This window comes from Schistocerca nitens, chromosome 3 (assembly GCF_023898315.1).
Source record: "Schistocerca nitens isolate TAMUIC-IGC-003100 chromosome 3, iqSchNite1.1, whole genome shotgun sequence".
In the NCBI taxonomy this organism is placed as follows: domain Eukaryota; kingdom Metazoa; phylum Arthropoda; class Insecta; order Orthoptera; family Acrididae; genus Schistocerca; species Schistocerca nitens.
Genome location: NC_064616.1, coordinates 891,847,986 through 891,864,907, shown reverse-complemented (window position 1 = coordinate 891,864,907; position 16,922 = coordinate 891,847,986). Strand labels below are relative to the sequence as shown.

General features: G+C 38.9%; 1 protein-coding gene across 3 annotated transcripts in view; it reads right to left on the bottom strand.

Moving 5' to 3' along the window:
* The window catches only part of LOC126248947 (kinesin-like protein KIF3B), a 171,999-nt gene that overhangs the window by 4,250 nt on the left and 150,827 nt on the right, over positions 1 to 16,922 (bottom strand). For 2 of the 3 annotated variants that reach the window (XM_049950472.1, XM_049950473.1), the window contains 2 exons: positions 16,295 to 16,518; positions 15,490 to 15,721 (listed from right to left, as the gene is read on the bottom strand). In XM_049950472.1, coding sequence (XP_049806429.1) covers positions 15,490 to 15,721; positions 16,295 to 16,518 — 456 coding nt within the window. Of the gene's footprint in view, positions 1 to 15,069; positions 15,349 to 15,489; positions 15,722 to 16,294; positions 16,519 to 16,922 lie in introns of those variants that run through there. The other variant, XM_049950474.1, reaches the window with a different exon arrangement.

Here is a 16,922-nt window from a genome sequence, read left to right as displayed (position 1 = left end):
GACCTCTACATGGTGCTTTGTAAGCAACATCACTTACTAATCTTAAAGCTTTCTCTTGGAGTTTAAAAGACTGCTTTGCAAAAGAGGTATTTTCCCCAGAACACTATTCCATACTTTAGTAGACTATGCATGTATGTGTAATAAGCACTTAACACTGTTTTGGTATTGCAGCAATCTTTAAGCACTCTTAATATGTAACAGTACTTGCTTAATTTTTTGTTAAACATCTCTACATGTTTTTTCCATCTTCGATGCTCATCCACCCATAATCATAAAATATTTATGTGATTCTTTTGCTAAATTTGGCTATTCGATAATGTGAATTTTACATTGGGCCTACTTTTGTTCCTTATATGGTTGAAGTTCATCCATACAGTTTTCTTATCATTGACAACTAGACAGTTATCTTTAAACCATATTTCTTCTACTTCTGCTGTTTTGTCGACTTTTGCTGCACCTCATTATCATTTTTCCCTTTTATAATGAAGCTGGTATCATCAGCAAATAATATGGTATCAGCTGTGGAAAACTGTTGTGGTAGGTCAATAATAAAAATCAAGAATAACAATGGTCCCAATAATGAGCCCTGGGGCACCCCATAATTAACTTTTTTATGTTCAGAATGGCACAAATTTCCATCATGAGAAATTTGTACTCTTTTCCTATCAGTTAAATATGACTTGAACCACTCGTAGGAAATACCACGGACACCATAGTTATACAGTTTTAACAGCAGTTGTTTATGATTTATAAGATCAAACACTTTGGATAGGTCCAAAAACAACCCACAGATCAGTTCCTTGTACTCAATAGCTTTGTAAAGCACTCGTCTGGTATAAGACGTTCCCGGGGGAGGGGAGTCCACTGATGGCCAAACTGCACAATAACCCTGGGTTTGGTGTGGGGCAGTGGTGGGGTGGGTGGACTGCTGTGGCTTGGGGTTGCGAACCACTGAGGGCTACGGTGGGATAAAGTCTCTTCATTGTTTCTAGGTCTCTGGTTTAATACATACATACAAACATACCCTCCGTCACACACTGTTAACAGGGAACGGGTATCAGTTATTTGTAACAGAAGTACCCTCCATCACACTCTGATATGTAGTTTACAGAGTTTGATATAGATCTTTAGGTTGTGTATTTGTGTAGTTGGCATGTACCCCACAGCTCTCAAAATAATTCTTAAATGGCTGATTTTGTAATATCTATGCTTGTGTGGCACATCCAAAGCGTTGCTCTAAACTTCTGACCAATAGTAGGTAACTGTCAGGAAAACAGACATATCCATCAATGTTTCGGAAGGAAGTATGCAAATTAAGTACAACTTAAGAGAGCGTCCGGAGCAAGGTATGAAATGCAAATAATTAGATAAACAGCTGTCGCATGTGAATGGCCTGAACTGATCCTGCTGAATGAGGGTGGTAAATAGACTACCACAACATAAAATACACGATACTGCTTGCATTACTAAGGAGCCATTTGTGTCCTACATTGAAAGCAAACATCACTAACAGAACTGGTGCCACTAACCAGCCCCCAGCTCCATTTCTATATGTTCATCACGCTAGTTAACAATGCTGGATAACAGCACTGAGGTGTGACAAATGTGGGCATGGGCACTAAGCTGTTAAGAGATCACACCTGTTTAATGGGGTATAAACTGAAACAGAATGGCTTAGATAATGATCAGTTCAACTAGTTTTTCTTCACTCGGTTTCACAGTTGTGCAAAACTTTAAAAAAGTGCATCATCATTGCCTACAACTGTTAATTTAATTTTATAAAATATTCTGTTCAATTTTCTCTTATGAAACATCACAGACAACAGATCTCGACACCATGATGCAAAGGTCGATCCTGTGCCACTTTCTGATACACACTGATAGTTGATATAATACTATTTGATACCATATTCCCAAAACACCATCACTGACCCCACACCAGAATCTGTTATCACTAAACACAACCTTGCACCATTCATCCCTTCAGTTGCATTTTTCACTATACCATCAGAGGCAGGCTGTTTCATTATAAGGAATGACAATAAGCCTGGCAAGTGGCAGTATTGCTCACAAACCACAAAGGATTTTTGATGGTGACACTTTATGTACTAGTTCTCATTTCTTCTTTGGTCACCGCACAATCATCAAAGGCTACTCATCAGATGCAACAGTCTTGGCACGTATGTTTGCTGCTGCTGCCCAGAAGCAGGGAGAGGAACATATTAAATCAAATGAAATAGAAATTGTCTCTGCACACAAAATGGTAGTCATGATTAACTACCACGTGTACGCTGAAAGTAGTAATTGGATTCTTTAACTGGTCAGAAATAACAGAAAATTTCAAAGAATGCTTTGTATCATATCACCCCCACCCTTTTTAGCGCCCTATTTATGCCAATGAACAAATCAAAAACTTTATTGAAGCAAGCATGATTGGTACCGAAAGGCAAGCAACAATAACAAGATCATGACAGAATTGCTGAATATGAGATGGGTAGAGCATTATTGTGATGGAGGTCATGTTGCGTATTAAATGACTTAGCTGGTAACATTAAATGCACACTGCCTTTCTACCAATGACTAAATTATGTATGTGGACATGTTACCTGACAATAATTTTAGTAATATCAAGTGAAACCTGGACAGAATACAAACTTAGTGCCAGGATTACCCAAGTTACAAATAGTGATACTATGGGTCAAGACATGTAGTGGAACAATTACACACGTTCATCCATAAGTATACAATGACTGGAAATCTTTGACTTACTTATAAGATACTCGGTAACAGGCGTTCCTAAGAAAAAAGTTTTTTTACAAAACACTTCTAAGGCACATACGGGATACTACTAAAGCCTGCACATCAAAGTCAGGTTTCATGTCAAGGGCCATTGTTTACAGGTGTCACACTTAAACTTTTGAATGCCAATATCTCTGGAACCACAATATATATTGAAAAATGTCTTTCATGGGTATGAATGTACAGCTGGGGCTCACAAATTTAAATACTATGAGACATTCTAAACTGTGTTCAAATATTGGTTTCAACACAAACTTATTTTCTTTTAGTCAACACCTCATAGTATTCCATATGCAATCAATAACACGAGAAACCACAATAATAATGGCGTTGGATGCAACACAATAAGTCAGTCACATTCCAAGAAATTGGAACGCAAAGTTAATGCATGAAATGAATGAAGCGCACCGCTATTGCGCTTCCAGTGATGCAAGCGTGACCTGCACGCTGCTCGTCATCATGTATGCATTGCACCATCTGCAACAGTTCAACTGTGTGGCAGTCATTAAAGATGTTCAGTTACATGTCCTTTACATGTCATGTACCATTGCGAAATTGATGTACAACTATGTACAAATAGCATATATCCCTCAGTGCAACCCTTTGACAGCTATTAATTTGATTTACTCTGGCCAGTGGTTATCAGTATTTTGTTACTGTTATGACCATTGTGGTGCTGTTGAAAAGTTCAGTAAAGCACTTCCGAGTAAACCGTGTATTTGTTTTCATTGTGGGAGACTGGACATCTGTATGTTTCCTATGCCATGTTTTAACAGTGTACATAGCAATATGTAAGTACACCATGTGTCACATCATAGTAGTATGTCAATCACATTGCAATTACAAGCAACGTGCGGGTCATGCTTGCATCACGAGAAGTGCAATACCAAAGCATTTAGTTCATTTCTCACGTCAACATTGCCTTCCAATTTCTTGTGATATAATTGACGTATTGCAATGCAACCAATGCTAGCCCCTGCCATACATTCATACCCGTGAAAGCCATTTGTCAATATCTATTGTGATTCCAGAGGTATGGGCAGTGAAAAGTTTAGGTGGGACACCTTTTTACAAATAAGAGTTGGTACAAAACGTCATCAATTTATTTGACAAACAAAAAAATAGAACAATCTGAAAAATCTCAACTGGCATACACAATATAAAAGATACTAGCACTTTGCAGAAATCGACACAAAATTCCATGAAACAATTTTCAGACTGACATCTGAGACTATCCTTCAACCCCTATGTATCACCCATGTAGAGACAATGAAGATAAAACCAACAACAGCACCTGTAGAGGTATTCTTCCCCACTGCAACAGCAAATGGAACAAGAAGTGACACAAAGATTCACCACTATCTGCCATACATTTTACAGCAATTCACAGACGATGAATGTATTTAAATCGGTATCTACACACTGCAAACCACTGTGAAGGAGCACTGAGCAGTTACCACTGTACTACATTTTAGGCATTCATCCCCTGCCATTTTCATATTGAACATAGGAAGAATGTTTGTGCACTGTAATTAGTGTAATCTTGTCTGTGATCCCCATGGGGGAGTTAACTGGAGGGTTCTACTATATTTCTTGGTTCCCCTTTTACACTGATTCTTGAAACTTTCTAAGTTGTTTTTGTAGGATAGTTCGTATCTACCTTCATGTATGTATCTACCTTCATGTATATACCCACTCAGGCTTTTTGGTTACCCCTGTGATACTCTCCTAAGGATCAGACAAACCTGTGACCATTCATCCTGCTCTTCCTTGTATATGTTCAGTGCCCCATGTCAGTCCTACCTGGTACTGGTTCAACACACTTAAACAATATTCTAAGATAGGTACTTTGTAGACTGACTGCATTTTCCCAGTAGCCTACCAATCAACCAATTATGTTTGACCTTACAATATGTTCTACAATTCAGCACCAAATGGATGTCAAAGACATCAGCCAATCTTTTGTGTATCACTTCTGCTACCCTTCTTTTAGATGGGTGTGACCTGTACTTTCTTCCAACTACTGGACATGGTTAAAAGAGGTAATTAAGACACCAATTCTGTATAAAATCTTATAGGGATTCATTTGGGACCAGGAGTTTTGTTCAATTTTGCGATTTCAGCTGTTTCTCAACACAAATAACAAATATCTACATCTTTCATCTTTGTTATGCTGTGATAATTAAACAGCAGCTGAACTCCTAGATTTTAATTTGTAAAGGAAAATCTAAAATTGGAGTTCAGCAATTTTGTTTTTGCTTTGCTACATACAGTTTTGATTTTATGGCATCAATGAGTATCTGGACACTAACTCTGATGCCAGTGAAACGCTATGCATATGATCAGAACCTGCACCCCCACCTCACCCCAGTACGCTTACTGTGGGCCAGGAAAGAGCTGGCTGTTGAATGAGCACAATGTAGGAAGAGAGGGGTGTGTGTGTGTGTGTGTGTGTGTGTGTGTGTGTGTGTGTGTGTGTGTGTGTGTGTGTGCGCGCGCGCGGGCATGTGCATGCATGCTTCTCCTACAGCTTGAGCAAGGAATTTCATTCTGAAAGCTAGCAAAACAAAATTCGGTACATTTTGTTTGGGTATCTGTCGACAGCGCTTCTGCCTTCAGGTGAGCTGTCTCTTTATTCCTAAATAATTCATTATTCTCAACCAGAACTTTCTGCACATTATGAGAATTTCTTTGATTTTTGCTAGAGGTCTTTTCAAAATATTCTGCTTGATGGTCATTAAAGCCTTCGCACAGTGGCCTTTTAACTATCAAAATTTATCTCTGTATACTCCCATGGAACATAAAACAATAGAAAATCTGGGATGGAAAAACAAAACATGAAAAGGATAGATTGCTACTGACCACATGACAAAGACATTGAGTTGCCGACAAACACATTGAAAGAAGATAGGTTGATATTATTTGGCCATCGGACAAAGTCCTTCATCAAATGTACCTGACAGTGTGTGTGTGTGTGTGTGTGTGTGTGTGTGTGTGTGTGTGTGTGTTTACATCTGATGAAAGACTTAGTGTGACAGATAACACATGTCTTGCAAGTTTTTTTCAGTGTGCATTTATGCCCTCCACACATCATCTATGTGGTGAGTAGCAATCTGTCCTTTTTGTATTGTTGTTGTACTATGTTTTTCATTTACAGCAACATGTTAAAAAGAAGACTAACCATGATTTTATAGAACTGTATATTGAAATTTCCTCATGTTTGGTCTATGTATATCTTCACAAATAAATTGCAGTTAAGCTTGTGTTTATAGATCAAACTGATTGCCTTGCTGTTGTTTTTAATACTATGGATAACTTTGTTCTTTACATTATTTGTTCCTCAGAAAAGGTTTGCTACTTTATATGAAAGTATTTCTAAGTGTTGCACGCTCTCATATTTTTCTGTGAGCTGTGATGTGGTGTTATTTGGGATTAGTTTGTCTCACTATTTGTGAGTGCAACAGGAGGGTAAATGACAAGTAGTGATACAAGGTACCCTCCGACATGCCCCTACAGAGGCTTGTGGAGTATTGATGTAGATGTAGATGTAGACTGCAGTTCAGCAGATGGGCTACGGTGAGGGGTTGTGTCAGATTGGTTGGGTAGACGGAGAAAGAGGCAAGAAACAGGAGGAGAGGTTGGGGACGTGTAGCTGGTAGCTCAGAGGGTGGCAGCGCGTATGCAGGATAGGAATGCATGGAACAGTAGCAGGTGCATGGGCTTGCATGCAACATATGGACACTGAGGCCCAGGAGTTGATGCGGCACATGAAGAAAATGCCATGGGCTTGCATGCAAATATGGACACTGAGGCCCAAGAGTTGATGCGGCACATAAAGAAAATGCCATGGAAGTGTGGAATGGGAGGGGATGTTAGAACAGAGGAAGGGGAAACAATTGGGTAGAGGGTGTGGATCCTGTGGGTTAATGGAGACCGAGGCCGGCAGCATTAAAGAAGCAAAGGATGTGTTGCAAGGCTCCCATTCACATAATTCAGAAAAGCTGGTGCTTGAGGGAAAGCACCAGATGGCACCAGTTGTAAAGCAGCCGATGCTGTGCTCAGCAGCATTTTGTGCAACTAGGTGGTCAACTTTGTTTTTGGTCACAGTTCAGTGGTGGTCATTCATTGAGATGGATAGCCGGTTGCTTTTCATACCCACATAAGATTCTGTGCAGAAATTACAGCAGAGCTGGTATATGACATAGCTGCTTTCACAGGTAGTCCTGTCCTTGATGGGATTAGATAAAGCTTTCTTGGATGTTGACCTCCACTTTCCTGATGGCTCCATCCACACCTCTATCCATATTTAGCCTACTAACTAATACCCAACTGTTTCTGCATTTTGGCAGCTTTCACCCCTTACACACACACACACACACACACACACACACACACACACACAGTAATCACTCCCATATAGCATGGCCATCTGCAGTGAGGAGAATTCCCTTGCCCAGTATGCTGAAGTACATAAACAGGTGTCCAGGGCCATATTCTCACAGTCTCCTGATACTCCAACTCCACCAAAGAATCAGCTGCAATGGAGCACCCAGCACCTGTCTCATCACCCAACTCCACCCCATACTGGAGCACCTGAATCATGTACTTCACCAGGGCTTTTATTAGCTACCATGATGACCCGTAATGTGGGACCATCTACCCACAACCCTTTACACCCATCCTAAAGTGGTACTCTGCCACTCCCACTACCAACCCCTTGCCACAGAGGTTATATCCCCTATGAAAACCAATGTGCAATGGCTGCCCACTTCACCCACAATGCACTCCTACTACCACCCTGTTGCAGGAGTCCCCAATCTCCCCCCCCCCCCCCAACCACCACCACGACCACCACCACCACCACCACCACCACTGCCGCCGTCTGAAGGGCCACCTGTGAAAGCAGCCATGTCATAAATCAGCTCTGCTGCAATTTATGCACATCATTTTATGTGAGCATGACCACCCATCAGCTGTCTATCAGAATGAATGCCCACCACCGAACTGTGGACAAAATCTGAGATAACCACATAGTGACAACATGCAGCCGAGTTCAATGGCTGCTTTATAACTCCTGCCATCTAGATCCTTCTATCTAGCACCAGCTTTCCTGAACTATGTAGATGGGCATTATCCTGCTTTGTGCACCACATGAACTCACCAGCTCTGGTGCCCATTTGTCGCATGCCTGTCACCTCCACCTGCTGCCCCTCCCTCCAGAATTCCTATCCTGCACACATGCTAATGTAGGTGCCCAGGTGCACTTAGGCGTACGTGCTTGGGTGTACTCTAGCTCATTAAAGGAGATCTTTCAAAAGGTAGCAAAGTTTTCAGTCTCTTCTGTGTGTCTGGTGATCACTTGATGCTGCTGCTATTTGGTAAGTGTTTCCTTATTCTACTGGAATTTTCCTCGCTAATTTTTGACTACGGCCATTATTGTAAGATATTATTTTAATGCTGTTTAGTTTTTCCATTTGGCCACCTGGTTCTAATGAGATTTTATGCACTCTGTTCAGACTGCTCTGTAGTAAGCCATTTCACGCTTATCTGAGTGATATTAGATTTTACTCATTGTGTCTCCAACGAAAGCAACACAAGAAATTACAACTTACACAATAAAGCTTAGTGAACACATTTATTAATTAAAATAAATATACAACTCAGGAAAAGTGGATACTAAATACATTGTTTTGCACAGGGCAGCTGCAGTGTTCAAATGCAGTACACATAAAAAAATAAGTCTTTAAATGCAGCAATTGGATGACAAAAATTGTCAAAACTCCGGTAGAAGGTAAAGCCATGAATGTTGTCCAACTACATATCATTTAAATCAGGCCTGTTCAGGATGTGGCTAGGCAAGCAAGAGCACTCACACTCACTCGCAACCTGGGGCCAAGCACTTGCAGTAAAATTGGGCAGTCAGATGTCATTAAATAGTACAGGGAAAGTTTTCAGAGGCATGACCATAGTTACATTCGGCATAGCCTTAGGTCCGAGTGTAGATACTTACGGCACAGTGCTTACTGTGGAGAGTAGCTCCTTTTAAATCACTGAAAAACAGCATGCTAGCTGGGTTAGATACTTCAAAATGAAGGTCAGACACACAAACATAGATTTACAACACGTTAGTTCAGGATGCCTATATGTTTATGGGTGTGATGGTGTTGAGATGTTTAGTGCACTTCAAACCTTTGAACACACACAAAAAAATTTCTCTTTACAGTGACATTACAATGCATTACATGCAAAGGATTAGGGACATTTTGAAAGCCGGGGTGAAAAGTGGAGATGCAAAAATTAAATAAAGCACTCTTAAGTGATGGACCAGAGTAAGTGTTATCACATGGGAGGAGAGAAATAAATGACTGAATAATTTTCCCCTACAGTTTCACTACGAAAATAAATTTTTGTTGTCAGGAGCAGCACTCAACAAATTAATCTGTAGTTTGAGCAAGTAACCATATTACTTTTCAGTTTGGCAAAACATGGCACAGTTTCACTGAAGAAAGCTTATAAAGATACGTTTAGTATCTGCAGCTAAGCATATAGCACCTAAGAGACTTTAAAAGAGTTACAGGCAGTTTATCCCTCTTTCAACTATCAATGCAGAAGTCTAGAAATCATTAATAATGTCTCAAATAAGCTAATGGTTCTTGTAAAAAAAAATTTATTGCATTTTCTGTGGCACTGTATGAGTGCAAAGACATTTCTACAACCGCTCAGTCACCAGTTTACTTTCATCAGAGAAGAACTAGTGGACTTGGTTCCGATGAAAGATACAACAGGGGCAGATATTCTTTTGTGTGTGTGTGTGTGTGTGTTTTGGGGAGAATCTCACTTCTGTGGTTACAGATGCCACAGTGGCTATGGTTGGCTATGTACTAAGAGTGTGAACACGAAGGAAGTGATGAGTGTAGCCACTCGTACAACAAATTTCATCTGGGTGATGTGCCATATCACAATGAAATACTCTGGCTAAGTCGAGGTAAAGTCCTTGAGACATTTTTTCGAATGTTGTAGGGAAACAGATGTATCTATGGGCATAAGTGGTACGTCTGTAGTAGAATTGAAAAATGAACAGAGGATTGGAGATTTAGTCTTCCTCTATGACATTATTCACCATATTAATGTTTAGAATTTAGCATTGCATGGTAAAAATATGTTAATTTCAGAGATGTATGACTGTGTCCAGAGCTTTAAGATGAAACACTCTTTTTGGAACAGACAGCGAGGAAATAGGATCATTGCTCATTTATCTACATTGTCATCTTTAACAGTAGGTGCAGAGCAGAATTTTGAACAGTGTCAAAATGCACGGATTTATCTTCTACCTAAATTTGAGATTAATTTCCACGATTTTGGAAAGTTAAATGTCTTCTCTCTTCCCTTTTCATTTCATGTCAACAATGTGTTACAACTTCTAGACCTACAGTGTCAAGCAGCTGTGAGATAAGTTTCACAACAAAACTGAACTGACTCTTTCATCAATTATTGGTAAAATGGAAACACACAAAACACTAGTGTAATGTTCCATAATATTTATTCCACAAACCAGTGCTTGGCTGTTATACCATCATCAGGTACAAAGGTAAATATCTTTGTACCTGATTATAGTGTGAAATAAATAGTAAATATTGTAGAATATTACACCAGTGTGTTTTTCTTTCCATAATACCAAAATTAGTCTTGCAGGCTTTACAAGAATTTTCCTCAACATAAATTTCCATGACTTTACAAGTCCACAGCTCTGATTATGTCTATGTTCGGATCTACATACTTTTGCAAGCAACTTTTTGCAACACTGAAGAGAATGAAATCTACCCATACAAGCTCACTGAAAGAATTCAGCTGAAAACCTTGTCTTCACTTTTGCAGTGCTCAAAAAGTAGTACCAATATTGATGCTTTAGTTAAAAGTTAAATAAGTAATATTCATTGACATTTTTTGGTTTTATGTTTGTTTAAATAAAATGGTCATGAAAAATGAGTTTGTCAATTTAAATTTCGTCTTGTAACAGCATTCATCACAGAGTTGCATGACTCATAAAAAGTATCATTTTTTTGTACTTAGCTGCCCCATGTTCTTCACTTCATCAATATATTAAAGAGCTATTTCAACTCATTGTTGTTTCTCATTACTACAACGGTCTTAAAAAATAAATTTGCCATTAAATGCATTAGTGAACCATCATGAAGTGATAAATTTCCATATAAGATGATATAATGGCTGTAGATGTAAGACTTGGTGCAAAGCTATCTTGTTCCAAACCCACCCTCCCTCCCTTCACCAACCCTTTCCCCATCATATGACACCATAAGCCAGCTGGTTGTTCACTCTGTGGTGTGAGCGTGAGCCAGCTGACACAAACAGATCGGTGAACAAACCTGATTTAAATTATCTTCTGCAAGTTTTAATGTTTCAGTCAGTTGTGTTTGAGAGATCTATGTGGAAAGAGATCTATGTGGAAGAATCTAGAAAGGGTTATTTTTCTTTACCTACAATGTGCAAAGTTAGAAGAATTTGTTCAAGCCAAGTTTGGGGTGTATGCTGAAATGCTAAAAATGAGCGAGTTTTATCATTTCACTAACTCATTAGAATAACTTAAAAGCTGTGTTTCCTGCATAACACTGTGTGGATGCTATACAATTACACTTAATGGGTTCTGTGTCACAAAAAAACTTTACTGCAATAAAGATAAATGGATGGGGAGAAGCCATGGAGGAAGGGTGGGTCAGCTGTGCTCAATACATCAACAGAATTAATGGAACCAAAAAGCAGCAATAGGAGAGGATCAGATAAAGGCAGAGTTGGAGGATTTGTGAAACAGTATACCAGCAACAAGTGATTAACATTGCAGAAAGGTGCCATCCACTAAGTTCACTCATCAACATAAAATAAAACTAATTGGGCGATACTTCACCTTCATGTTAAAGTATTAAAAATTGGCACATGAACAGAGTTACTGATATGCCTAGTGGCAAAATATAGTGCTTTGAGACAAATCTCACTGAACTCCTACCAAACAGTAACAGATGTATATATGTTACACACTAATGTGGTGATTGCAATGCAGGAACTCGCATCACTGATGGCAATGCAGGAACTCGCATCACCGATGGCGTAACATACATGCCAAGCGTGGTGGTTTGGGCTGTCATAGGGTACATGTGACTTTTGCTTCTACACACTGAGGGCAAAGCAACTGCTACATGAGGGACATTTTAGAACTCTAAGCACTGTTGTTCTTTTGTGACAACTCCACATACCACATTTCAACAGGAATGTGTGTGGTTGCAGGTGTTGAGAAAAACCTAAAGCTGCAGAGTACTGTCCTCTTGCAATACCAACAGGTAGCTCTATTTCTTTGGTCTGCAATTTACATGACATATTGCCCATAGAACATGCCTGGGACATGGTTGGTCAGCGATTTGTTCATCAAGGCCCCTCAACAATCCCTGTTAATGCTTTGTCAGCTTGTATGGAAGGAGATTTTCCCCCACACACATGCACCCTCCCTCTGCACACCATTGGTCATGGGAGTGCTACATCAATCTTATCTCCCCAACATCCTTACTAGCTTTCCCTTCTCTCCTTTTTCTTTCTTGAAGCATCTATTTTGCCTCAGGTTCTCCCCATGACATGACTTGCCCACTGAAATGTTAGTGTTTTGACCTGGGCCTATGCATCCTTTACACTTATTTTATTTCATATGTATGAGGTCTGTTCAAAACATTCCAGAACATTCGCAATTTCGCACCAATGGTGCATTGGAGTGAAATGCAGCTGGCATCCCTGCAAATGTCTGTGTTTAGTGTGTAACTGCTGGAGTTTCATTGTATGTCTGCTAGTTATTGTTCAGTGCTGTATTTAGTAGAACTTTGTGTCACTGAGTTTGGGAATTTTGAAATGGCAGACTTAGAGGAGCAAGGTGCCTGCATTAAGTTTTCCATGAAACTCAAGAAAAGCTTTACAGAGGCACACCAAATGATGCAGGAAGGCTACGGCGATGAGTACTTAAGCTGTATTTGGTGTTACAAATGATTCATACGATTTAAAAATGGCTAGACGAAAGTTCAAGATGACCCGCATTCAGGACATCCTTTGTAGTCTACCGACAACACTCATGTCAGGAACATCAACAAAATTGTACATGCCAACTGAAGACTGACTGACAGAGACTACAGAAGAATGTAACATTTCAGTTGGATCACGTCATGAAATCTTGACACAGCGGCCTGGAATGCATCATGTTGCTGCCTAGGTCATCTCACGGCTCATGAGTCAAGACCAGGAAGACCTTTGTCTTGCAATCTTTGAAGAGCTTTGTGGATTGCACAAATGAGAATGAGATGTTCCTTAAGAGGATCACAACTGGTGATGATACGTGTGTCTACGGTTATGATGTTGAGATCAAGGTTCAGTCTTCACAATGGGTCGGAAAATGTTCTCCAAGAAACACACACACACACACACACACACACACACACACAAAATGGTACTATTGAGATGTGTTGCGATGCCTATAAGAAAATGTGAGAAGAAAACGGCCTGAAATGAGGTGAGACACTTCATAGTTCTTTTATCATGACAACATACCTGCACATTCATGCCCCTTGGTTTGTGATTGTTGCACAAAAAATGAAATAACTGTGCTGCCTCATCCTCCATACTCTCCAGTCCTGGCCCCTGCAGACTTCCAACGATAGACAAGATAAAAGAAAATTTTCGGACAGCACTTTGCATGATCCAGAAAGAGGAGTACCAAGGCTGCTTCCGGAAGTGGAAATGGTGTTGGGAGCAGTGTATTAACTGTGGAGGAGAATATTTTGAAGGAGACCATACACAATAAATAAAAGGTAACTGTAGAAAAATTTTGTGGGCAAAGTTTCACGATTTTCTGAACATAGCTCATAATATTTCTATTTCTTTGTTTTCAATTCGGTATACAACTTTTTATGTCCCTTTTTGTCACTGACTTTTTCCCTGTTTGCTAAAGGCATAGTCTGTTACCCTTAAACAATGGTAAGAATTATGAAGAATTAAATATGTTTTCTACTGAAGGAGAGGGAGAGCAATCTTTATATGAAACCAGAAAGTCCAGTACTACTTTTTTAGATGATTTTTGTTTGGGCATTAATTTCCTGCTGCTTACAGTTTTTGATCATCTGACATGACTCACACAGATAAGGGTAAGGGTAAGACCTGGGGGAATTACCAGGCATATGTGGGTGAAGAGGCATGAGAAGATATAGGAGATGGACAGGTGTCTGATGTGGTATATAAGGTATGGAACGCCAACCAATAGAAAGTAAGTGTGAACTCGTGGAGCAACAATGGAAGTAAATACTCATATGCTGGTAGAGGAGCAAAGAAGTGGAACAGTTTACCAGATGATATACTCAGTTCATTTCTAGGAAGTGTTAATACATGTAATATCCGATTTAAAAGCAGTGAAACACCAAATGTTGTGGGAAACAGGATACCGGTAAGAAACTTCCTGATAAATTAAAAATGTGTGCTGGAGTGCAGCTTAGTTGGTAGAGCAATTTCCTACGCAAGGCAGAGGTCAACGGTTCAAGTCTCCACACACACACACACACACACACACACACACACACACACACACACACACACACACACCACAGCAAAATGAAAAATTCATTTGGGATAAAGGTAAATTTAGTTTTATCTATTGCACAGTAAATTACTGAATAAATATAATACAGATATAATGTAGTCACATTCACCATCTTGGCAACAGTCATATTTGTGATAAAATAAAAATCATCTGTCTATAAAGTGAAATTTCCTGTTGATGGAAGAAATACTTTACGAGCTGTGAATTTGTGAGATTATGAGTAGACCAGCCCACTTGATCGCTTCATTAAGTTATTCTAAAATTACCTGTAGTTCAGCTGGGCTATTTACAAACAGCACAATGTCACCTGCAAATCTCAGGACACACAATAAATGTCCCATTGATGATATGGATAAAAGTATTATTAAACAGAAGTGTTTGCAGTCTTATGAACAATATAAATAAAAACAAACTGTGTGAAAATTTCACAGCTTGTGTACCACGGCACTGGATTTCAAGGCTAGCATGGAAACTGAGAAGAACTGTTCTGTATATGTGATTTCGTTTTAAAAGGTGTGAAAATAAATGAGTCATAAAGTGTGCACAAGATGACAGTTTCAAAAGGCAATCTACATTAGATTAAATAAATAAATAAATAAATAAATTTGAAGCATCAGGATCAAAGCAGTCAATAGTTTATTCAGATGAAATGCATATTTATTCACATTACACTATGAATTGTTTTCAATGTGTAGGTGGGCTATGCAGGTATTAACATACAGGTACGAAGGGTGTGACGGTATTTCACTTGTAAGAATACTGGTGAGTACACTATTGCTATGTCCCCTCCATGTTTCTTGGGAACAAGTTCTACAAGTGCTGCCAGCCTGGTCAGGTCTTCAGGCTTCTTTTCTTAGTAGTAGATGGGACTGGACTAACCAATTACTACTGATTTGGATGGAAAGCAAAATCTGGAACAAGAGTCCTAAGCACTGACTAAATATTTTTTACACTAATGTATTATACTCTGGATTGTCTTTGTAACTTTATTACAGTTACTTAATGCATGAGAGAGAAAATGTTAGGAAACAGAGGCTAATGATGATTAATACCTGATATCGACTACAGCTTCCAACTTTAATTGCAACTCGACCATAATCTGAAACAGGGCGGCGTTCGTTTTCGCTTGAAACAGGTCTTTTCTCTAGTACTATGTTATCTGGTACTAGTGGCAACAATTCCCATGTATTGTTTTCACGATCATAGCAAATTCTTTGGAGAAGTTTGTTTTTTTCATCAGGAGGAATGAAATTTTCAATGATCAAATATTTCACCTTCAGTTCCCTGCAAATAAAAAAATCAATAAAGAATTATGTGATAAATATTCTACACTAATTTGTAAATGGCTTTTTGATTTTGTTATTTTTCTTTCAAAAAATATTTGGTTGCAAGCTTCTATTCTGTCACACAAGAAATAAAACCCTCAAAGAAAGTAATACATTATGGTTTTCGTATACAGAACAGATGCCTGTGTTCAAGATATGATAGAAGTATTTTACTCTTACGGATTATTTTACTTTTTCTGGAAATAAGTACAGTTAAAACATCTGTTAAAAATGAATTCATGCTCAATGTAACAATATGTAAGACACAGTATGATACTTTGAACAACAACAACATAGCTGGAGGATCCTTTATTTTGATTGATGACAATTATTTCTTAGGTACACACACACATACGTGCATGCACCCACCCACCCACCCACCCACCCACCCACCCACCCACCCCCACCCACACCCACACCCACACCCACACACCCACACACCCACACACCCACACACGAATGTGTACACATGCAAAACAATTATTTACATGATGATATACGATACGAAAAAGACGTAATCTTATTGACTTACTTTAACAAAAGATCTTGCTCCATCTGAAGCTCACGCCTTTCTCTGTTATATTCTTCAGCAACATCTTTTATTTCCTGTTTGACATCAGTCATCTTAGCAAACAGTTTAGTTAATTTCAATGTTTTAAACTCAACTTCATGTACAAGATTCTCATATGTAACTCTTATGTCATAAGCAGTATCTGCCTGTTCTTCAAGTTTTTGTCTCATTTCTACTTCTTTTTTCTGGAATGAACAAGAATTCAATTACACTTAGTACTGTACATTAATAACATATCTTCATGTATAATCCCTGGTCTATCTGTTAATCCTCTGACGTCACAGCCAATTCAAATGCCAGTTTCAATGTGTAGTATAATTCTCACGCACATGAAATTATGTTTTTGGTTTATTTCAATGAAAATTTTGTTATAACTGATTATAAATAATACCTTGACTATGACCAACATGTAATTAAGGATTTGCTTCAATACATTTGTAAAGTAGCAAGAGAGTGTCTAAGTGAAGGAAAATTTGATACAAACTGCTATTAGGATTGAAACCAGCAAAATAGCCTGCTACTGCCTGGATACTTTTACAAAGCATCCCTTCAGTATTGTACTTTCTGAGCTGTCCACTTGCCTAAAAAT